This window comes from Melopsittacus undulatus, chromosome 5 (genome assembly GCF_012275295.1).
Source record: "Melopsittacus undulatus isolate bMelUnd1 chromosome 5, bMelUnd1.mat.Z, whole genome shotgun sequence".
NCBI classification, from domain to species: domain Eukaryota; kingdom Metazoa; phylum Chordata; class Aves; order Psittaciformes; family Psittaculidae; genus Melopsittacus; species Melopsittacus undulatus.
The window spans coordinates 21,874,346-21,899,086 of NC_047531.1; the positions used below are offsets into that span (position 1 = coordinate 21,874,346).

At 39.6% G+C, this 24,741-nt stretch overlaps 1 protein-coding gene across 8 annotated transcripts in view; it reads left to right on the top strand.

Moving 5' to 3' along the window:
* The first annotated feature begins 4,438 nt into the window (after nucleotides 1-4,438).
* The window catches only part of IL17REL (interleukin 17 receptor E like), a 47,461-nt gene continuing 27,158 nt past the window's right edge, over nucleotides 4,439-24,741 (top strand). For 7 of the 8 annotated variants that reach the window (XR_004080176.2, XM_034062996.1, XM_031046303.2 and 4 more), the window contains exon 1: nucleotides 4,449-4,618. Coding sequence is in view for 7 of the 8 variants with exons in the window: in XM_034062996.1 (XP_033918887.1) it covers nucleotides 4,517-4,618 (102 nt within the window). In the remaining variant the exon portion in view is untranslated. Of the gene's footprint in view, nucleotides 4,619-24,741 lie in introns of all 8 variants that reach the window. The other variant, XM_031046305.2, reaches the window with a different exon arrangement.

Below are 24,741 nucleotides of genomic sequence, written 5' to 3' on the forward strand. Positions count from 1 at the left end.
AGTTAAAAGAGGAGCCATGGGACTGTGTTGGCCATGATACTTCATCTCAAGACAGCTGTGTGTCTGTGTTGGTGAGACATGAAAGTATGTAGTGCTGTACCACAGGATAGTCTTGTAAAATGTAGTGTGAATGTGGCTATTGTGCTCAAAAGGAGGCTGGGACTTCTCCAGTATGGATGGGACAGGGACGTGCCTTCCAGCCTAGACACTGACACATTCATCTCAACGAAGTCGATGAATACTAGTGAAGGTAGAAATCTGTGTGGAGTTTGTGCCTAAACTCCTACACAAGTGACAAAATCCATGTGTGGCTGCTCAGGTATGTCTGGTGATGCACATGTCCTAACTTTTATTTGCACATATGCTCCTTGAACTCACTTGAAAAATAGCAGAATTGTACTAGTGGTCTCTCTTGAAATGGGCCAAATATGTAGCCAAGCATCAAAGTTGATGAAACCAGAGAGCAATTAAGGAGAAGGGATTTGGACTGATGGTCCTGAGATCAGGCTTGACCCAAGATAAAATGGAGAATGTGAAATACTGGATTTTACTCTACTCCAGGGTCTGCCTCTGCATTTTCTTAAACAAAAAAGAGCAGCCAGGCTGCCATCCTGAAATGTGCAAAGTTTAGACTCATACTTTCTTGAATGGAGAAATGTTTAGATTTTGGCTTTTCTATATCCTTGACCAGTGCTCTAATAATGCTTTAGGGCACAAAGTGTCTAAATTACCAAAGGGCAAAAGGAGGCACTTCCTATTAAGGGTTTTTTAAAGAGTGGTTATTTTTAAGATGGAGGGAACATTGTTAGAAGAAGGCAAGTATGTACTTTGCCATGATTTGTTCTTCAGGTAATAAATTTAAATGATAAAACCATCAAGCACAAGACAAATGTTGATCAAATATAGGTGAGGTGTGGTGAGGAACAAGGAATAAAAGAAATCTATTATCAAAAATGGTTTTCAATAATTATTATCAAGAATTAGTCACATTTGAGCAGGGAGCCCAGCAGCCAGTGCCCATATAGATTTCATATACATTTCATATGCATTTCATGTGCATAGGTGCTCCTATGTATTTTTTTCAAGAAGCATGGCATGGGTCCATTATATTGCCCAGCTTTTAGTGGGAATATTGCCATAATGGGGGTTCCATAACATGATGTAATCAAAGCAATGGATGAACACTAATTCCAGGACACAAATGATGTAGGAATAACAAAATAGATTGTGCTAGTTTAGACATCTTTTTTTTAAAAAAGCTTACTGTAAAATAAAGCAAATAGCAGTAAGGTTGTTGCTTTCTGAATTTAATAACAGGTATTACAGAAACTGTCTGGACTGAAACACTGTTTCTGCTTGAAAGAATGTACTGCTAGAGCAGTGCAACCAACCACTTTATTCAGAAGGTGACAGAGGTGTACTAAGAAATACTGGAAACAGTAAGAGAGAAGAAAATGCAAAAAGTGAGTAATATCACTCATTTCTATGGAAACTCGAGGAGTGTTACCTCATGGCTGGATGCAGAAACTTTATTTGTAAACACTACAAAGGACTTGCTTGGGGCAAGTAATCACAGACCCCAGAGGAAGAGAAAGAACACTTGTTTTCTTTACAAACCCCAAAAGCTGCTCTTCAATAATGACAGAAGTTCAACATCCAAAAAAATGTTATGTTAATGCATAATTAAAAAAGGAGCTATAAAAAATTAATATGTCTTCAAAAGGAAACTAAAAGGGGCTATTGAAAGGGTAGAAGCTCTCCAGGCACAAGGAGTGTTTTTAAAAGTAACAGTACATATATAAGGTAACCCCCAAAATGCCACCTGTGAGAAAACATCCTTTTGCAGCCCCCAACATGGTATTTTAAAGAAAGGTCAATACCAACCCTTTTTAACTAAAGATGAGAAGGAAGCCACCTAAAATATTTATGAAGCGGATTAGTAATGGAGATACGAAAGGACATCTATTCTCAAGCAATCTAATGGCTGTGAGAGACTGAACTGAAATCAGACTCAACCATGCACTGTCTCAAAGATGAGTGTGAGGAGCCTAGGTCCACTATATCTAAGATGGGTGTGAGGAGCAGAGATGGGACTCTGCCATCCATTGCCTGAGAGATGGGTGCAAGGAGCTGAGACTCCACCATCAAGGACTGGTGTACGGAATTGCTGCCCATTATGTCAAGGATTGCTGACAGACACACACAGTTGAAGAGCTGCCTGCAAGACCAGCAAAACTGGATGCTCATGATCCACCAGGAATGTGCAGTACATGACAGTCAGAACAGAGGTACTCCTCCCAACACATAATAAAGGGGGAAAAAGATAATCACCATTCTGGCCACCCATCTCTGATGAGGACTATGGACCCTGGGGGACACCCACCACTGAAGATGACAACTATGGACCCACGGTGGTGACTATCTCTCTGCACTCTCAATGCTTGCTTCATTTCTATCTTTTTTGTATGATCTGTCCTATTGCTAGGACATACCATTTTTATGATAATTATCTTTCTATAATAATAATCTTTATATAATAAACTGATCAATTATGGTATTTGACCTCACTTGCATCTTAATTTCACTCTTGGGATTACAAATCAAATAAGTCAGACACTGGGTTTTATGCAATTGGACTCTGGCAATGACACAGTAAAAAAATGAAGTGCTTGCTTGCTTGCAGTGGAGTTCATCACAGGAGAAGCTACTGAAGTGTGAGTTGGAGGAGTTGTCTCAGATCTAAGTTTAAAAAAATAATCCAAAAGAATTAGACTAGTATCTGAAACAGTAGTCAAACAGTATTCTACAGGGACCCATAAATTGCAATGGAAATTAAGGTTATAAAACTACAGACTGTGGAGTGTGCTGAAACTGGCTTGCTTGCAGTAGACATGCTGCTAAATGACCCACTAAACAGAGTCAAAATGTCTTTTTGTTAGAGGAACATCATGATTCTGAGCATTCAGTCAACATCACTGTGCTATTGTGTAAAAGATCCTTGATCTGCTCACACCTGAATATTGTGTGTGGGACCTGCTATCTCAGGAAATGGTATAGTAACAATGAAGGGATATAATCTTGGAAAAAATTGGGTGATATACTAGAAATCAATAAAATTGTGTCTGTTTTGGCAAAGGTGAGATGAGAATGGATATTCTCTATTTTTAATAAAGCATGAACAAGGGGGGGAACCCAACTGAACTATTTGGAAACAGTTTTAAAATAAAAACAAACCAAATAAACATAGTTTGGTTGTGTAACTTGTTGCCACAAAAGTTTGGAAAACTGGAAGGATAAATAGATGCAAAGAATTGTGGTATAAATTCATGTAAGAAAGGCCAATAAAAGCTATTAAAAACAGTAATGTGCACATAGCTTTCAGCTCAGGAAATCTGTAGGACCCAGGTCATTAGAACTGGTAGCATATAGCTTAAAATAATCCGTGGAAGTAGCATAGTTAACTTCTTTCTTATTTTTCCTATGCATTTGCCTCTGTAATCCTGTTAGGCACAAGAGACTGGGCTGGGCAGATCTTTCATCTGGTGTATTTTTTCAGTACTGTGATTGATACTGCTCTTTTTCTTCCAAAAATGAAGTCTTACTGGAAAATTGATAGGCTGGACTCACATGAAGTGTCTAAAATACAAGTACAGTAGATACATTGGCAGAGTAGACACTGTCTTTTACCTGTTTGTTAAGAAAGAACATTGATGAAATCACATCCTAGCACATGGTGTTAATTGTGTATTCCCTACTTTAACTGGTATAAAAGGTTTTGTGAGAGCACTGAGAACTTGGGTTCTGGTACTGTCCTACTAAATGATAGCTCTCTTAGTTGTGAGCAAGCCCTCCCTATGGAGTAATAACTCCCTAGTGCACCTATGGGCGTAACACACCACATAGAGCCCTGTGAACCAGAAAATGTGGTTTTGGAATACTTGTTCCTTGCGATGAGTAGTGGGACTATATAAGGAAGCACCCAGAAAGACATTCCTGGGCATTTTGTTGTGCTAACAGCTATTGAAGTGCTGGGACTCACTGGCACCCTGCTTTTAGAGCTGGTGATGTTGAGCTGCTTTGGCAAAGCTGTTTTTAATGCATCAGAAAACCAGGAAAACAACTAGATGTAAGAATGCATTTATATTTCAGTGTACCTGCCTGGTACATCACTCTAGAAACAAAATTCCTGCTTACACACAGAATTTACAGAAAAGAAATTTGTTAAAACTGGTATGAAGCTGGCATGATGAAATCCAGAAGGAAAATGCTTTGACTGTGATTGTCAGAAATTCATGTTTCCTGTTTTTCAAAATGGAACATGAGTTGAACCTGTTTTATATTTCCTACAACTAGCAATTTTCTTTCTTTGAAATGTGTTAGAGGGAGGAGCCCAGAAGTACTGTGGGAGGGACTAAAATTCATATTAAAGTTTTAGCATGAGAGGAAGAATTGTCAGAGTAGAAGGTTTCTTCTGAGGTTTTGCTTTCTTATTTTTATTTTTTTTTTTCAATTTAGGATGATAAATATTCATGTTCAGATTCTTCTAACAATTCTTTTTTGGAATTCTGATTGTCAGATTATTCCCAGGATTGAAGAATGTGGACTTTCATGTTCTCAGGTAATCTCTTACTTGTTCCTATTTGCTACCTATTAATTTAGTAGTTGTATGTGGCCAAAATAATAGTGAGAAAAGCAAGAAAGAAAAATGGAAAACTAATTCAGCTGTCCTGAACATTCACTTTATATTTCTGTCATTCTGAATCAAGTGTCCAAAGTGGTAAAAATGATTGTTAGCAAGGGAGTAAGAAAATGTATCTTACACTATTTCCAACTGCTGTTGTTAGTAACTTTTAAATCTGTCCTTTGTATTTGAAAATATTTACTAAGCTCATATTACTTGCTTTGGAGAGTTAGTGTTTGCAAGAGCAGTGCTGCCTAAGAGATGAAGGAGGGAGGGATGGAAGGGTTCAGAAATTGCTAATTATGTTAAGAATACATAATACTGACTTTCCTGTGAAAAAAAGATGAATTAAGCTTGAGAAAGAGTAAAAACTGGGTTTAATGTTGTGGGATGAATGGAACTGCAGTGTTAAATTAATTACTTATGTATGTACATAAAGTGGAGTCTGAACCATATATCATCTCTTTAGTATATTTGAAATTCGTATGTTTCCAAATATCCCCACAAAGGGGCAGTGTGGAGATATCCTACTTCTGTTGGCATTTTGTAAGAATAATCTGAAAGATATGTAAATAATAATAATAAAAAGGAATAAAATAATAATGTACCTGACTTTCAGTCTTAGTTGAGAATGATAACTACGTACTTTCTACAGAGAAGTAGAATTGATGGCATGAAAGACAGTGGCTGTCTGTTCACACTTCTTGAGCCAGTGTTTAGGAGAGCAATGAGACATCCTGAAGTGGCACTACACAGATATTAAGTTAGTACATCTTTCACCAAGTTATTCTATATTTTATATGTTTCTATGTTTATCCTAGAAAATATCAGGAATAAAGATGCTTATAGAACACTAGGTTGAGGGACCCCTCCCTTGAAGTTTTTTAATATTCCCACATTTAAATTCTGTAGTGTCTATCCACTGAAATAATGTTTTCAGAATAATAAAGTACAGTCATAAGATGTTAATCTCTAGATGTGGCTGAGGACTTTTAAAGAAATTTTATGTACTTAACATTTATGAATGCAAATGTGCATTTTAAATAATTTATGCTCCTTGGCCTGCTGCAATGAGAGTTTAAAATAGAGATGATTAACCATTCTAATTTATCCCTCCACAGAGTGTGTGACTGTCAGACTCAGCATGTGAAAAACAATACCAGCCTTTTTATAGTGGGGTTCTCTCTAGCGGATAGGGTTGACCTCTGAGGACCTTAAACGGCATCTTTCCCTGTCATAGGCATGCATGTTAAGAAGACTGATTCATTGGATGCCTAAGATATAGATTTGTCCTACAACTTATTAAATGAATGCTGGATAAATGAGAAAGGTGTTGTATTGTTTGGTTTTGATTTTTTTTTTTTTTTAGCTTTGTCATTTTGTGAGGTTTTTTGTTTGTTTTTTTTGTCTTGTTTTGCTTTAGTTTACAGGGGAAATAGATTGTTTCCGCTATAATGGAATCAATTAATCATCTGTGATGTTAAAGACAGGATTCAGTTCATGTTCTCTATATGATGTTTTTGCTAGTTTTATTCTGTGGAATCTTGAACACATTAATGACTTTTTAAGACAAAAATGTTTTCTCACTGGAAACAACAATGATCTCAACAGGATAAATTACTGCCAGCACAGGGTTTCAGTCCACTGCAGAGCATTTTAGCTACATGAAATTAGGAGTCTCACTACTAGCTTGTTAGAGAAAACTCCTTCCTTTTCTTTGGAAGTAACTTCAATTTCCCTACAGAACAATTTGTGGCTTCCATCCCATTCTTACCTGTGTTAGTTTAAAAGGGAGCTGTTTAACTTCCTCCATAATTTTGACTCAATGGTCTTAAAAGGGGCACTAATCAGGGTTTAAAATTTGTCCTTGTCTATATGCAATATCTGTGCTGTCTTCAGTGCCATATTTTATAGCAATTTGCTTAATGTGATAGTGAGATACTGTAATTTTAAAACCACCGTAAGTTTTCTGTAGCTGCTATTGCTACAAGTGACTATTATAGAAAATTGTTTTCTTCTTTATGAAGTTTTCTGATAAGTTTATATAAGTGGATTTCTCTTCTGCAGTCAGCCCTGAAGTTGTGTGGCTCTTCATCAAGCAACAGGGGAATGAAAAGCTATTGATTTGCATTTTGCTGCATTTTTCAGACCGTGGGTACTGTCAGACGGTTTTGAGCAGCATTAATAACTAAAACCCTAGAGTCTGACCAGCAGATTAGATTTTAAGGTGGCTATGTCTCCTGAATATTTGTAAGCAGTTTTGACCTTCTTGGCTACTCCACTTTGGTTATTCACTTTGAGTTGTTCACTCTAACAAGAGTAAAGCATGGGCTGTGAGAGGGAAATAGTGACACAACTGTTTTGAGGTATATGACTTAAAAACCCTTCACTGAACTGTTTAGATTTTGGATCTTATTATAATTTTATGAATCATTCTTACTTTACCATATGTATTCAGCAAGACATCTTTGCATTGCCTTATACAAGGCAACATCCAGGTTTCATTACTATACCACACGCTGTACTTCTGTTCAGTACATGAAAGGAAAAAACAAAAGAACACTGGATGTGTATGCAAGTAAATGAAAATTTAAACAGCATGAAAATATACAATTGTGGGTTGAGTTAGGGCAAAGGAACAACCAAGCCTTTAATATGCACTATGATTTATTTCTCCTTCCTTATTTTAATGGCTTGGCTTTAGAACTTGTGTGGTATTCTGGTATTCAAAGGTTAAATACAATGGGTTTGGTCTCCATGCCTCACCCAATAGCAAACATAGTTATCAACCAAGTTTCCCTGTAAAAGCATAGGGGAATCCCAGCCTGCAATTGAAATTGGGTTTGTGCCCTACTCATTTTACAATCTGCATTGTTTGCAGGCTGTACACAAAGAAACAGGCTTACACCAAATTTGACTGAACAGCTGGTAAAGATCAAGAGCACTACATTTAAAAAGCTTTCCAGAAGACTATGAAATAGTGTTTGTATTGTTTGCCATTAAATGTAGTAATGTTTCGAAAGTCCATGGATAAAGAAGGAAACCCAAAATGGAATCCGGGATTTCCCTGCAATTATAAAGGTTATTGGCAACAAATTCTTGATATAGTTGCTCCCTGTTCATGGTATTCACAGTTGATGTATGTGGTGTTTCTTTACTGGGTATTTATGCCGGCGATCAATCTACTGTTGCTGAATACCATACACTGCAAAACCTGTGCAAAAACAGCCCTTAGGCCACTAACTCAGCTGGCATAGATTGGCATACTTTGGCATTCTTAAGCAATTCATATTTTGACAGTGATCCCAAACCACTAAAAAATGGACATGATAATCTAGGTGACATAATTGTTGTTCCCTAAAATATGTTTGAAAATCTATTTTCAGACATAGAAAATGTCTGAAGAGACTGATCATAGAGCTGGCTTCCTCAGAATGAGTGAGAGAGATAGATACAGTGTGAAGTCCTGACACAGGATGATGACTCACCACAGACATTTTTGTGCATGCATTGATATAGTTGATGACTGGAGGACATGCATAAAAATATAAATCATACCCTCTGCTAATATTTGCCGAGTATAATCCACAAAAACATGCGCTACATAGAAAGCGTGGGTTTTGCACCCTTGCCTGTCACTGACTCACTTGTGTGGCCCTATTCAAGTGATTTCCTTTCTCCAGTTTTCACAAGTACAAAATTGTGCTGACCTTCCTGTGTGATGTGTCTTAATTACAGGTTTTAAGTGCTTTGAATACTATGATTAAGTGTTAAGTGCTCATTAGTCAAAACAATCATATTTAGTCACTGTATTAGAGTGATATTAACCCATTTGCTTAGATATTCCTGCTTGCTTTCTCTGCTGATAGTCAGGAGAGCTGCACTTTAGTGAGTTAAGGTGACTTATCTCTTGAAGTGTGTTTTACATTTGCTCTTAAGGTCAGAAATAGCTTAACAATGATATAAGACACTTAAATTCCATGTTTCCTGCTATGTCCTATGCCATCCCATTTCCTCACCCCCTGAGAAGAAAACAGCCAGTGACAGATACAAGCAGGGACTTACAAAATACTCCAGTGTTCCTCATTATTAGAGCATCTACCAACACTTTCAGGAGTGGTGGAGGTGAAGAAAGCCCTGCAAGTCCAAACTTGCAAAAAATGCAGCAGTAGCTCTTGTTTATTTTCTTTCTTGCTTCTCCCTTCCTTGAGAACTCTGGAAAAGAAGTTAGGAGGTTCAAAAGAAGTAATCCACTGGAGTAGCATGAGCTGAGGCACTACAAGAAAGTCATGGAAGCTGGGGTCACAAAATTAACAGATGTTGGAGCTGGACCTGACAAGGTATCCTGAAACTGAAACACAAGGCAGTGCTAGAAGCTTCACCATCATCGTATGTCACATAAATACGTTCCATCAGTACCCATAGGAGGAGGTAGATATTAAAAAATAACAAACAAAAAGGGGATATATAATCAGGCTCAGCAGGAGATGGGAGCAGGTGACCTTTATTATTGGCTGTGAATGTTAGCTCACAGATCTCTCTCAGCCCTGATCTTAGGGAGGGAGGATGTCCATCAGCTGCATTTGAGCCCAGCATACAGTGGTGAATATGGAGATCTGGGAGTAGATGCTTTCCCCAGCTGCAGAGTATTGTTGTCTGACTGCTTCGCAGTTGGAAAGCTACTTCTAATTTGATGAAATCTAGGCTGACAAATCTTTTTTAGGAATGGTAGTAACTATAATGAGACCATGTGGTGTGGCCTAGCTGGAATTCATTAAGTGAGGTCTAGGGTTAGCTTAATTTGTCCATTTGCTGAAGCTGGCAATGCTGAACCTGTCCTTTGTCATGTTTGTTTATACTATCCTGGTCTTCCTCTCTTGCCAGAATGCCTGTGCGTGGGTGAGAACCAGGGATGGTAAAAAATTAGGAGGAACAAAAAGAGGGTTTAAAGGCTTATTTCTAAGGATAGCTTTGGATACTCTTGTGGCTTTTTGGTTGAGCATTGAGAAGCTCACCTCATTCCCAGATAGGTAGGTAATTTGGATCTAAGAAAGAAGTTTACCCCTACCTACAAATAATTTGGTTTCTAGGAGCCCTGAATTCCTGTGTGCTGTCATTACAAGGCTATTCAAATAAGGAATTGTTATTTGAAGTTCTATGTGTTTTGTTACCATCATCCTCGCAAGAGATGCCTAGGTTTTATATATCAACGCTGGCACAGATCACAGAATCCCAGAATCCCAAGGGTTGGAAGGGACCTCAAAAGATCATCTAGTCCAACCCCCCTGCAAGAGCAGGGTAACCTAGAGTACATCACACAGGAACTTGTCCAGGCGGGCCTTGAATATCTCCAATGTACGAGACTCCACAACCTCCATGGGCAACCTGTTCCAGTGCTCTGTCACTCTTACAGTAAAGAAGTTCTTCCTGATGTTAACGTGGAACCGCCTATGCTCCAGTTTACACCCACTGTCCCTTGTCCTACCACTGGGTATCACTGGAAAAAGCCTAGCTCCATCATCCTGACACCCACCCTTTACATATTTGTAAACACTGATGAGGTCACCCCTCAGTCTCCTCCAAGCTCAAGAGACCCAGCTCCCTCAGCCTCTTCTCATAAGGGAGGTGTTCCACTCCCTTCATCATCTTTGTGGCTCTGCGCTGGACTCTTTCAAGCATTTCCCTGTCCTTCTTGAACTGGGGCCCAGAACTGGACGCAATATTCCAGATGTGGCCTCACCAAGGCAGAGTAGAGGGGAAGGAGAACCTCTCTTGCCCTACTAACCACATCCTTTCTAATGCACCCTAGGATGCCATTTGCCTTCCTGGCCACAAGGGCACATTGCTGGCTCATGGTCATCCTCCTGTCCACCAGGACCCCCAGGTCCCTTTCCCCTTCACTCCTTTCCAGCAGGGCAACCCCCAACCTGTACTGGTACATGGGGTTGGTGTTCTTCCCCAGATGATGTTTTTGTATCAGTCTTCATACTCTCAGGAAAATATTTTTCTTTGTGAAACTTTTTTCATTTTTTGGCATTTATTGGCTTTTTTTTTTTTTTTTGTAAACCAGGGATTTATTTGCTATCTTAAAAATACAAAGCAGAGAATATATCCCGAACAGCAGCGTGTTGGTGACCAAGCTCCAGACCAGCTCTATGATATGGACACCTCACAGTACTGACCCTGCTTTTACAACTGCAGGAATCCTGTAGTCTAGAATTTTCTGAGGTCATGAATAAGCTGGAAAGTCACAGTAACTAGCAATGATAAGGTCTGGTATGGGCTGCTTGTGGAGCTTATAGAGATCCCCGTACATGCTAAGAAAATCTCAGTCATGTCTCCCATAAAGGTCGTTCTTTCTAAGGCAGAAATGTAAAGTAGATGGCATCTTGAGTTCTTTCTCACCCTAATATCTCTGCTTTCATTCATAATTTTCTCTCTTGTGGAATGTAAAAATGGTCTGTCAGGTCATATTTAGCTTATTACTTCGGAACAGTCAACAGAGCTGTGGTTGCTCTTGCTGTACGGCATGTCCTGCCCTTTCAGCATGCAAAGTACTGAACTCACCATGAAAACTGTATGTGACATAATCTCCTTCAGGAAGTGTCTATGCAAAAAAGATGAGAGTTTCCATTTTACTTTGCAGATTATCTTGGATCTTGCAAGAAAATATTTCAACTTAGTTGCTTTGAGTATGTGTGGTGAATTTCAATCATTTCTGGAAAACTGATTGTCTTGGAGTTGCCCCTACTTGCCTGCATATTTTCAGAAAGTATGAATCATATAAACAACATTGTACAGTACTAGATGTGCATTCATTGTCTTTTCTTGGAAAAACTTTGAGGAAATAGAACTTATTGCACTTAATGCATTTCACTGTCTCCAGTTTTGTTTTTCCGTTTCATCCCTACATATGCAAACTTCCTTGATCTTTTTCCCACTTCCTCATCTCCCTGACCTGCTGTTCTTCCTTCCATGACTGCAATGACAGTTTTCTCCATTGCTTTACAAATGTCTATATCTTTCTGTTATAATTTATCTCATTTTTTTAAAAAAAAGAAAATATTTTTTCTATTCTCATTATAGTATCATGCTTCATGTTTAGTTTTGGTCTGTGGTGTGTTAGTTTATCTATAATATGACATTTTTAAGTGGGAGAGAACTAGAAAATAAGTAAGCAGGTTTGTTTTCCTCTTACCAGTTTCTTCCAGGAATCACAGAATCCCAAGGGTTGGAAGGGACCTCAAAAGATCATCCTGCCCCTGCAAGAGCAGGGTAACCTAGAGTACATCACACAGGAACTTGTCCAGGCGGGCCTTGAATATCTCCAATGTACGAGACTCCACAACCTCCATGGGCAACCTGTTCCAGTGCTCTGTCACTCTTACAGTAAAGAAGTTCTTCCTGATGTTAACGTGGAACCTCCTATGCTCCAGTTTACACCCATTGTCCCTTGTCCTACCACTGGATATCACTGGAAAAAGCCTAGCTCCATCATCCTGACACCCACCCTTTACATATTTGTAAACACTGATGAGGTCACCCCTCAGTCTCCTCCAAGCTCAAGAGACCCAGCTCCCTCAGCCTCTTCTCATAAGGGAGGTGTTCCACTCCCTTCATCATCTTTGTGGCTCTGCGCTGGACTCTTTCAAGCATTTCCCTGTCCTTCTTGAACTGGGGCCCAGAACTGGACGCAATATTCCAGATGTGGCCTCACCAAGGCAGAGTAGAGGGGAAGGAGAACCTCTCTTGCCCTACTAGCCACATCCTTTCTAATGCACCCTAGGATGCCATTTGCCTTCCTGGCCACAAGGGCACATTGCTGGCTCATGGTCATCCTCCTGTCCACCAGGACCCCCAGGTCCCTTTCCCCTTCACTCCTTTCCAGCAGGGCAACCCCCAACCTGTACTGGTACATGGGGTTGTTCTTCCCCAGATGCAAGACTCTACACTTGCCCTTGCTGAATTTCATCAAGTTTCTCCCTGCCCAACTCTCTAACCTGTCCAGGTCTCGCTGAATGGCAACACAGCCTTCTGGTGTGTCAGCCACTCCTCCCAGTTTAGTGTCATCAGTGAACTTGCTGAGGGTACACTCAGTTCCCTCATCCAGGTTGTTGATGACAGTATTAAACAGCACTGGTCCCAGCACTGACCCCTGAGGGACTCCACTAGTCACAGACCTCCAGTTAGATTCTGCCCCATTGACCACAACTCTCTGCCTTCTTCCTTTCAACCAGTTCTTGATCCACCTCACTACCTGATCATCAAGCCCACACTTCCTTAGCTCATCTATGAGGATGCTGTGGGAGACAGTATCAAATGCCTTACTGAAATCAAAAAAAACCACACCTACCGCTCTACCATCATCCCTCCACCTAGTCACTTCCTCATAGAAGGCTGTAAGGTTGGTCAAACATGACTTCCCCTTCATAAAACCATGTTGGCTGTTCCTAATGACCCCCTCATCCTTGATATGCCTAGAGATGGCGTCAAGAATAAGTTATTCCATCACCTTTCCAGGGACGGAGGTAAGCCTGACCGGTCTATAATTACCCGGGTCCTCCTTCTTGCCCTTCTTATAGACTGGTGTGACATTTGCCATCTTCCAATCCTCAGGCACCTCTCCCATTTCCCATGATTTACCAAAGATGATGGAGAGTGGCCTAGCAATGACCTCCGGCAGCTCCCTCAGCACCCGTGGGTGCATTCCATCTGGACCCATCGATTTATAGATGTCCAGATTGCATAGCTGATCCCTAACCCAATCCTCATTTACCAAAGCAAACTCCTCCTTTGTCCTGACTCCTTCTGGGGCTATAGGAATCTGGGGCCCCTGGGGAGAGTCTGCAGGAGTAAAGACAGAGGCAAAGCAAGCATTCAGCACCTCTGCCTTCTTTATATCCTCTGTCTCCAGGGCACCCACCAGGTTCAACAGTGGGCCTATATTGACTCTTGTGTTAGTTTTATTTGCTATGTATTTGAAGAAGCCCTTTCTATTGTCCTTAATCCGACTAGCAAGATTAATTTCCAAGGAGGACTTAGCTGTCCTAATTGCCTCCCTACATCCTCTAACAACTGTCCTATATTCCTCCCAAGTGGCCAGCCCCTCTTTCCATAATCCATAAATTCTCCTTTTCCACTTGAGTTTGCCCAGCAGCAACTTGTTTAACCACGCTGGTCTCCTAGATCCCTTACTTGATTTCCTACTCATTGGGATGCTCTGATCCTGAGCTTGGAAGAAGTGGTCCTTGAATGCTGACCAACTATCATGAGCCCCTTTACCACCTTGTACCCTTTCCCATGGGACTTCCCTTAGCAGTTGATTGAACAGGCCAAAGTTGGCCCTTTGGAAATCCAGAACTGTGGCCTTGCTAGGTATTCTATTCCTCCCACACAGGATCCTAAACTCCCCTATCTCATGGTCACTGCAGGAAGAGATACTTCTAGGATTACTAGAATTTGGAGCAGGGGTTAAAGGAGCTATAGCTCTTCTGTCTCCACTAGCTGTATTATCCCTCATTTTCAATATATTTAGATAGAATAGAATAATTTTTACAGCATGGTCTCATCTGTGTTACTGTTTAATGTAGATGAGGCCATTAGTGACACGGTTTAGGGGTGGACTTGGCAGTCCTGGAGTAATGGCTGGACTTCATGATCTTAAACGTCTTTTGCAATCTAGTTGATTCTATAATTCTGTGATTATTTTCTCTTCCACTTAGGGGGAAGAAACACAGACTTTTTAGCCAAATGTGAGGCATAGGTGGTTTTCAATGAGTAAGAGGTGTCATTAAAAATGAGACATAGAGTGAAGCAATATATGAAGGTACTGAACACTGATGGGTTTATTAAGCTGAGGCAATGCCCAGGAATTATTGCTGCCTTTAGGGACAACAGCGTGATCAGGAGAATCAGGTGAACCAATGCTGCTGTTGAAACACTGGTAGAATCCTGCCTCTTTGGAAGCCCTTTTTTGGACCTCTGCCTTCTTTAGTTGGACTGTGCTAACTTTAGCAACTACAGTACTTGGAAGGGTACACAAGATAAAGCCAAACATAATTATTCCATAATTTGGTCCTCAGCCCCCAACAAAGTTAGAAGTTCACAGTAAAAAAAGAAATAGACTGTGTAATGACTTTTTGAGTAATTATTTTTTATTTTGTATTTTATATTATTTATTCTTCCTTAGCATTTCCAAATTTATTCCTAACTGGCTTCTATATTGGTCATCTTGAACTGCAAATGTGGCTGGAATGCACCATAGAGATATTTTCAGTAGGGTTTTTTTATATGGCATTTTTTGAATGTGTTTTAATCTTTCATGTACACACACTGCTAGCTCTTTCAAGGAAAGATGTTTTGGCTTTTGTGGCTTTTGATACGAGATGAAAGTGTGTATAGAGGGATTCTGGTGCAAGATTTCGGATGTCGGATTAAGACTTTCAGTTGCCATAATAATACAAATAGGAATAGTTAGGAAGTAATCCTGTGAAAAAAATTCAAGTGTGCAGCTGCAAAATAAATAAATAAATTTATGTTTTCACCTTTGTGTACTAAACTTTTCCCATTTTGCTGTGGCTAGAGTGTTTCTGTAACTCAAGCAAGCACAGTTAGAGCTAATCAGGTGTCTTAATCATCAAGTCTTTAATGGAAACAGTTCCTTAACTGATACTGTGGCATCAGGAAGGAATGCAGTGGCCTCTCAGAACTGCCATCAGAAACTACTTTCCCACTGCTTCTAGCATGGCCTGAGGTATCATTTGTACGGCCTAACAGCCTTACACAATTCATGTAACAAGCTAAGGCTAGAATAAAACCAAAGACAACATTTAAATTATTTCCCATCAGGAAAAGCTATAATCAGGGGTAGTTTCAAGGTTATTTAAGTTTGAAATTTTTTTGTTTAAGGAGAAGAGGAAGAAACACAACATGTATGGGAGCTACAAAAAAACAGAAATGTACTCCTGCATATATTTCCATGGCTTTGAAGGGTGTCAGCCCTGACACGTGGCCTCCAAAGTATTGAAACTGTTATAATAAATTATTGCCAAGTGTGTGTTGTTCTAAATTTTGGTATTTGTGATTCATACTGGCAGGGTTGTGATTAGCAAGTGAATTTTTGGTTTTAAACCCTCCTGCTCCCAACAGTTCAAGATAGTATCTCTGCAACGTTCACCTATTCTATGACCCTGCTCCTTTCCTGTTGTTCCAGGTTATTAAATACAGATTAAATGGAGACAATGAAAAAACATTAGTGACTTGTCAGGGCAGTATGAGAAACCTGCATGCTCACCATAGTGCTGCCTCAAGTTAGGCAAGGGTAAAAGTTAAGCACTATGTTAGTCTCACCTCCAGTCTCTACAGCCCAGGCACCTGAGTTAGGAGCCAGTTTGACGTTCTTTCTTCAGAGTAGCTGCTGAGACACTCTTCCAAAGTTGCAGATTCTGGATTTTGGGTGGGTTTTTGAAGACTATTGAAAATAAAATGTAAGCAGCCTCTGAAGAAGGAAAGAGATTTCCCATTTGAATGGTGAAATCACTCAGCTTTAAAAATTACATCTTGCCTGTCCTTCTCTCAGACCATCTCTTTTCATATCCTCCATATGCAGTATCACTGCTTTGACAGGAGGCCTGGGAAACCCTCTCTGTCACTGGGCAGTGTAGCAAACAGACAGCATAGGGGTAGAACTGCTTCAGGTGAAGTAGGATGTTGAACATGGCTGTCACGTGAGATAAGGACTTGGATGCTAGAATAGAAAAGCTGGAATGTTCCTATATTCTACTTTCCTCTTATAATATTTCCAGCTTGAAAGAAGCTAAGCTTAAGCTTTGTTAGTTTGATCTCTGTTACTGTTAAATCTCCTCCAGCCACTTGCTACTCTGGGGATGTAGGTGTCTCACAAGTGAGTGTACGCTATCCCAAAGAACTCTGGCATAAGCTAGATGTCATTCCAGCTTTCATTCTGGTCATGTATCCATGAAGCTTTCAGATCAGAAAGGGAGGTGCTTAATAAGCTTATGTGTCTCTAAGTTTTACGTGGCAATTAGTAATTATGGATCATGGTGTCTGGCTGAGATTACCACAGTTTGCTTAAATCATGTCTCAGGTACCTAAATCATCTTTTAGAAGTGGCTGACTTCATAGTTTCACAGCATGGTTGAGATTGGAAGGGACCATCAGGGATCATCTAGTCCAACCTCCCTGCTCAAGCAGGGTCACCCAGAGCACATTGCTCAGGATTGCATCCAGACGGCTCTTGAGTATCTCCAGGGAAGGAGACTCCACAACCTCTCTGGGCAGCCTATTCCAATGCTCGGTCATCCCCACAGTGCAGAAGTTCTTCCTCATGTTCAGGTGGAACTTCCTGTGATTTACTTTATGCCTGTTGCCTCTTGTGCTATCACCTGGGATCACTGAGAAGAGTCTGGCCCCATCCTCTTGATACCCTCCCTTCAGAAACTTATATCTGTTGATCAGATCCCCCTGAGCCTGCTCTTCTCTAGGCTGAGCAGACCCAGCTCCCTCAGCCTTTCCTGATGTGAGAGATGCTCCACACCCTTAGTCATTCTTCTTTAAAGTCCTCAAGCTGGGTTTTTCTTGTAGCCTTTTCTATGCTACAGAGACCATTATTCCCTGCTGACCTCAAAGCATGGGGTAGCTGTAGTTGTCTGGAGAGCTTGTGGAATCAATGTCCTCCAGTTTTTCAAGAAATGGTAAAAGAAGTGGCTGATGTGATCTGGTGTTGGTGACAGTACTGCTTCTAGCAGGAGGCTGGACTTGGTGACCTCCAGAGACCCCTTACACCCTAGATTTCTTTGTTTCCATTTTATCATCCTCTGTGTGAGATCTCCAGCCATTCATTGAACTATCCATTAATGCTGTGTTAGAATGTCCCCGTCTCATTGTTAGACTAGAAGTGTTGATTTGGTAGATTAGTATTCAAGTAGCTGAGTAGTCTGAAATTTTTGACACTGTGTGCATGGGATAGTGCTGATTTATACCAGCTGAGGATATGGCATTCAAAGTACATTTTAATTTTACTTTGTCTATTGTATGAAATTCTGATTTGTTAACAACTTGTATGAATGTTTTAGGAAACATGACATCAAAATGATTGGCATATGTATTTTTTTTCCCTAAAACGTTGCTTCAAGAAAATTATGCTTCTAGCCTTGTAGTTGAAGCATACAATAGAACAGGCAGTTTTTATTTCAGACTGTCATAGCTCCCTTTCATCCAATAAATTTAAAAGAAAGTGGTTTCTATATACATCCTTTTTGTATCATGTTATTTTTATATACAATTCACTTAATATGAGGAAGGCATTCTTCCCAGTTATGAGACCTCAAAGCAATATTATTTTGTCCGGACATTCACTCATAGGATAAATGCATGTCTCTGCAAAGAGTTCTCAAAGATATAATTACTGTGCTGCCCACTCTTTCACTTGTGCTGCTCTATAAAAGAGGTGCAGCCATGCAGCCACAGTAAAGGTCAGAAGATATTATATGCTGCATGCAGTCCAGCTAAAGTAGGTGACAATCCAGTTAAAATACAGGAACAGGATTTCTCTGCTTCAGTATAGTGCAGAAGGAAATAATACTGACTTGAATACAGAAAACTGTTATTCTTGGATAGCAGCAGGTAAAGAGAAGGACAAAAATCTAAGGGTCCTGAGGGTCTTGTGTCATCTGTGTTCCTACATTATTGAAGTACTGCTAGATGCTTATGGAAGTGATGGCTTTGTGACAAGCAGCAGGTTTTGGAGGATAGGTCCGTAACATTTGCATGTGCATGTGAAATGACAAATGGTGCAGGAGACAAAAATTGGTAAAAGGCTCTGCTTTAGAGCATTGTGAAGCCTTACTGAAGATTGTCCGATCATCTTCAGTAGCCCCAATAATATATTCCTTGTTGTCAATTCACTGCTTAGCTGAGAGCACATCAGCATAGCATTAGCACAGGCAGATGTTACCTTGCTCTGTTGGACACAAGCCAGCTCTTATCCAAAAGGCGTGTGACCATGTTGGCACTGTACTGAGCCTCAGTATAAGATCCCACTTCTCAGTAGTACTTAACTTCTGCAGTTCAGCACTGCACTAAAGTCATGGGACTGTTTTTGTTTGGCTTGGAACAGAGAGAGAGAGACTTGGATCTGGATGATGCGTACACATGATTCAGTGTTTTGTTTTTAGTGTTCTGTTAAAAAATCCAGTAGCATCCAGGCACTCCTGTAGAAGCAGTAGTCCAAAGTAGTCCAAAATAAAGCTTTGCTGTAAGTTCAGGTTCCTCTTCCTTTTCTGCATGGATAACAGTCCAAATGTTTCCTTCTATGATTGCTTAGCTGATCCCATTGCATGCTGTTTGCATGTATCTGATCACCAAGTTGTCAGTAAAAGTTGAAGAACAACCTTGTGGTATGCCAAAATTAAGAAGGATAAAGAGTAAGATAGTTTTACCTTGGCAATGGAAGTAATGACACATGATATCAAAACAAATACAGATGCTCCTTTTGAGAAAAGGTCTTCTGAGGACACTGCATCAGTAGCACTATGAATTTTTAACAGTTCTAATTTATCATATTATGTTTATTCATCATTATAATTCCTCTGTTTCTCAGTAAATATAACTGGAATTTCTCTAAGCCTATTATTTTTCTTTTTCACCCATTTCCAGTAACATGTCTTTCTGTATGAATTCTTGATCATGACATAGTTAAAGTTATTTTCTTTTAGTGGGAGAGGAATCATTATGTGATCCATGTGATTTTTCTTACTGTAAAGAATTCTATTTCCTTACATTTGGGAAGACAAGTACAGTGGTAACATTTATAGGAATAGAATGAGAAAAGTCCTGTGAGTCCCAGTCCCCACCAGCAACAAGGACATATAAATTGCAAAGCTGTTGCCTCTGCCTGTGCAAATAGCTCTGGAAAAACCTAAAACATACTCTGTTTCCATTTGTGAAGCTCTCCCTAGATACAGTTTTTGGGGCTGAATGTCTCTGTGAAAGAAACTACAGCAGTTTTTGGTAGTCTGAGAAGCTTATGATACTGCTCTGAGTCCTCTCTGTTTCTATTCAAAGTTCTTATGCTGTATAGGGCCATATAACTTTAACTGTGGCTGTCCACTGCTCAAAGACTTTTTTGTTTATGGAGGTGACTGAGATCGCATCAGCATGTTCAAGTGTTTCACTCAAGGCCATAAGAAACCTAAGTCCTAAAAAGGACTCTTATGGCCCAGTATCTTTAGGCTTTTCCCCCCATGAAACAAATGGGGTGAGCAGATGGAGAAAAGAAGGCTGCTGCTGACTGCTGACATAGAAGGGGGTAAGTAGCTCTGTCTCTATATTGGAGGATAACTACTGATATGACATGGTTTTGGTGTTTCCAACAGAGACAAAGATTACCACTTTCCAACACATCAAATAAACCCTAGTGGGAAACTGTCTTTGGAACTGTATGTGGTTCTGGTCACTTCATTTGGACAAATGCATAATAGCAGAAAAAGCTGCTGAGAAAGGTGATGGTAAGAAGGAAAGCCTGTTTTGTTAGGGAGGATTAACGAGCTTGCGTTTTATAGTCTCAGAGAAAAAGATGAGAAAAGGTATATTACTGTTTGAAGATAAATGGAAAGTAAATTCCAGGGTGGAAGTCATCTATTGAAGTGAAAAGATAATGGGCACAATCAGAAGTCAGTACAAGCTAACCATTATTGTGTTTACATTAGAAATTAAGATTTGGTGCTGGCAGAGAACAGGGAATCTGGAATAGCATAGGCTATTGGAGCAGTGCACACAAAAGGCTGGCTGATTTTAAAATGTAGTTTCACCACTTTTTGAAGGGGATTGGATGATGTTGTTATCAGGGGATTAGACCCAGTGATCTGGGACATCCTTTCTAATTCTGTGCTGAGTAAGATGGATCTGTGCAGAACATCCCTTCTGGACTTTAAAGAAAAAATAACATGATTAAATTAATCATCTTTATCAGCCTTTTGGCTACAATTTGAGCATCAGTTGTTGCAAGGCTGCACTTTCGCTGTTTTAATAATATGTGCAGTCCCATGCTTATTGTTAATGGTGGCCAAAACCAGAAATTGCTGGAATAGAAGGAAACATCAGAATATGGTGTGTTCCTTTTTCTCTGCCCTCTCTGTCAGTTGAAACTAAAGTAGAAATGTAGGTAATAGCTTTGCCACTGAGGATCTCTCAAAGGAGGAAGAACTCTTCACTCTTGTCCTGGGTTCAGCAGGAGCAGTAGTAGCTACTGCTGAACCGAGGATAACTCTACATACACTGACTTTAATGTAGACAACTTAATTGATAAATGTTAAGTGTCTGATAGCCTTGTCCCAGTTAAAGAACAAATTTTAAGGCATTTTCAGGAATGGTACTATTCCTTGTGGAGTTATGGAAGAGCTGCCACCAACTCTTATATGGACAAGGTACAACAGTGCTAACAGGTGAACTGTGAAACTGGATTTGCCTCATATTCTTTCCTACATGACAGAACATTCAGGGAAGAATTTCCACAATTCTGCACTTGATTCAGTGCCTGGAGGTATGAGAGGAAACAGGCAACAGGTCTAATCTTTGTTTCTTATCCATGGCAATCTTAATTTATGGAAATACACTCTGTGCCCCCAAATCCAAGTCTTTCTCTGCTGATCTCACTTTCTTCTCTACAGTCTTTAAACAAAAGAATCTGATATTACAATTGGCTTAGACTGAGAAATTGCTGTGCTAGCTGAAAATTTGGCACCACACCTTCTATTCAGAATGCTGCACGTTGGTGGTGTCTGTTCAGATAACCTCTAGCTACAGTTGAGTAATACCACAAATGGGGAAAACCCTAGAGAAATAGGAAAATCCCTAACTGTTTGTGCATTGTGTAAGTATATTTTGCTTAGGCTCTTTGCCAAAGCGGATAGGAATCAAAGATGCTCTCTGTATAGGAGTAAAATGTGCTATCATGATCAGGATCTTATTTTTGCATAAAAGTCACCCACGGCATTTGTGAAAGAGGAAGAAAATTTCCATGCTGGTTTTAGTGTGTTATGTTTTTCTATTGCATTCATCACTGAAAATTCCTGAAAACAAAAGATATAGAAAGTGGGAGGGGAACTTGATTAATTTATTTGAGTTCTTCTTTGAGACAGATGGTCTCTTTTGGCTATTTTGCAAAAGGATTATAAAAGAATATACTGCCTCCACCCCTCCCCCTTGGTATTGTACAATAAAAAGAAATTTAGCTGTGACCAACTGGCAAGTGTTTGTGCAAATGTTTGATTCTTTATGTAAATCTTCCCAACAACGCCTCACCCAGAACAAAACCAAGTGCTTAAGAATGACAAAACATCTCCCTACCAGAACAGAAATCACTGATGGATATGTTTCTTTTTTCCCATGGAGAAGATGAGAAAATAAATGCAAGATGGTACTGGGAAGTGCTCAGATGGTAGGATTCATCTGAGCAATAGTGTAAACCAGTAATTAATTAAGATACACCAGAAGGTACAGGTGGATTTCTGCGTCATCCCACAGCTCCATGGAAGTGGGTGATTTTCTTTTTTTTCCATGTTTGTAACTTGAGACAATTTATTTACATGTAATTTGCATTCTTCAGGTGCCATAACAGGGGCATCAAAGCACTGGCCTTTAAATAAAAGACTGAATCCTCTGAGTTGTGTGAGATTTTTGTTGTTTATTTCAATGAGATCTTTATTTTTTTCTAACATATTTTTGCACCCTGACTGTAACCAGACAGAACGGTTGGAGAAGTTAATTTAAAGACAATGTTCAAAGAAATTTTAACTGGCAATTGGGAACTCTCTCAAGCAGCCTAACCAAATTATTTTCAGTAGTTCAGCTGCCAAATGGGAAGTTAAAAATACAGAAGTAATTTGCTAAATTATCAGCCTCATGAAAGATTAACTTCTTCCAGTAAGCAATGGCTCAGCAATGTGTTGATCCAACAGTTAGGTTTTCTCAGCAAGAAAGTTAGCTCCTTAGCCCACTCAGTTGATTTTTTTTGCAGTCATTTTGTGTATTTGTCTATTCCACACCCTAAGGCCATGGAGAACCTCAAGTTAAGAGGCTGAGTTCAAATTTTCCTTCTGCATACTCCTGCAGGGTTCTATTAGAATGAATTCAAAATTAGGGCTTTGAAACAGCAGTTAAAATTCCAGTAGTTTTATATGAGCTGGCATGTTCCTTTTCTATTGGTTTAGTGTTGCAGTGAATTATTCAGGAAGCTGTGGTCTTCTTTCTGTTGATCATTGTGCATTAGGAGAATCACCAAACTACCAATGAAGTTCTTTTGTAGGGGGCAGAATTAATATATGACAAATATTTCTATGGACATATTACAGCAGAAATGAGGTTGCATCAGTTACATTTTTCAGTCCTTCAGGGGGATTTGAGGAATTTCTGAAACCACTGAAATAGAAGTACCCCAGTTTTGAACAGTTATGCAGAGAAGTTTGATTTCTGTTATAGAATCATAGAGTAATTTACGTTGAAAGGGACCTTCTACTCCAAACCCCCTGCAATGAGCAGCGGCATCTTCAACTAGATCAGGTTATTCAGAGTTGCCTTCAGCCTGACCTTGAATGTTTCCAGGGATGGGGAATCTACCACCTCTCTGGGCAACCTGTGCCAGTGCTTCGCAGCCATCATTGTAAAAAAAAATCTTCCTTATGTCTAAATTTCCCCTCTTTTAGTTTAAAACCATTACCCCATGTCCTATCACAACAGGCCACACTTTTTTGAGTGTTGATGTAGTATTGCATAGAAGCAGCCAAAGTAATACCTTTAACAACATCACAAGTAATTTTATAATCTCCAGTCTATGAAAATATACAACCATTTCTGTCTTTTTATAATGAGTGGTTTAAAATGCTGCCTTTAATGCATCTGCACTTTTATCAGTCATAGTGACAAACTGCCAGTTGTAAAAGATGACAACTTACTCCAGAAGTTATTATTAAAAATAAAATAAGATATAAAAATAAAGAAAAGGACAGAGGAATGAGAACTGATACAGTTTAGATCCTGTTGACTGGTTTCCTGAAGGCCTCCTTTGAAAAGAAATTTACCTCGCTAAGAACTTAAAAGCGACAATGAAGGACAGAAAACACTTCTTGGGTACTCTAGGCAGCTGACTAGAGTAGCTAACATGCTGTCATTTCTCACCTGAACAATAATATGATTTTGTTCTACAGCTGTGTTTATGAGGAGGACAGAATTACCTGTGGATGAGAATGCCTCATGGATGACCAAGCAATAGTTATTTTATGGTGTGCTAACGCTTACTGGGTTGCAGTCTGTCTGCAATGTGGGAACGTCAGGATGTCCACTGAGAGACTTCTGCTGGTTCTAAATCTCAGAGGTTGTTGTCTTATTGACTTAGTTTTAAAAAGGCCAAGAGCTGCCAGTCCTTTTGAGAGCAGAGGAGACATGTTGGTGCCTGCTCCTTTTGTTGGTGTGACAAAAGTGTCTCTGTGAACGAGACACTGATTTTAGAGGGAATCAGAAAGCTTTGCCCTGTACAAAGGAATACTGGTATAAAAGTGCTACATCAAAAACTTGAATGACAGAACAGCAGAAAACAGTATTTGCTGGCTAAGTAATTGCCTCTCTTTAGAATACCATGCATAATAGTCAAAATAAGATTTGTTATTTTTATACTCTACAGAATTTTAGTGTGTGGTTAAGTATTTTTTTTTTTTTTTTACTGGGAGAATTAATGTAATCTGTCTGAAAGATAGTTGGAAACTCACTAAAATCTCACTGTCACGTTCACTTTGCCTCTTACAAATACACTTTCCCACTTGAACACCCTAAGTGCTGTGCCTATTTCATTTTCAGGTTTCCAAGCCAGATAGTTCTAAGAAATAAAAATGAAAGTCTCATTTCTAAACTTCATTTGCAATTACTGTAATACTTCCTTCCACTGGCCTAGTATGATCTTCTAAAAGAATATATAATAGTCAGCAGTGTTCTACATATCTTTCATTAAAAAGTTGCTTGGTTTCTTTGCCCTGGTATGAAGCAGTCCA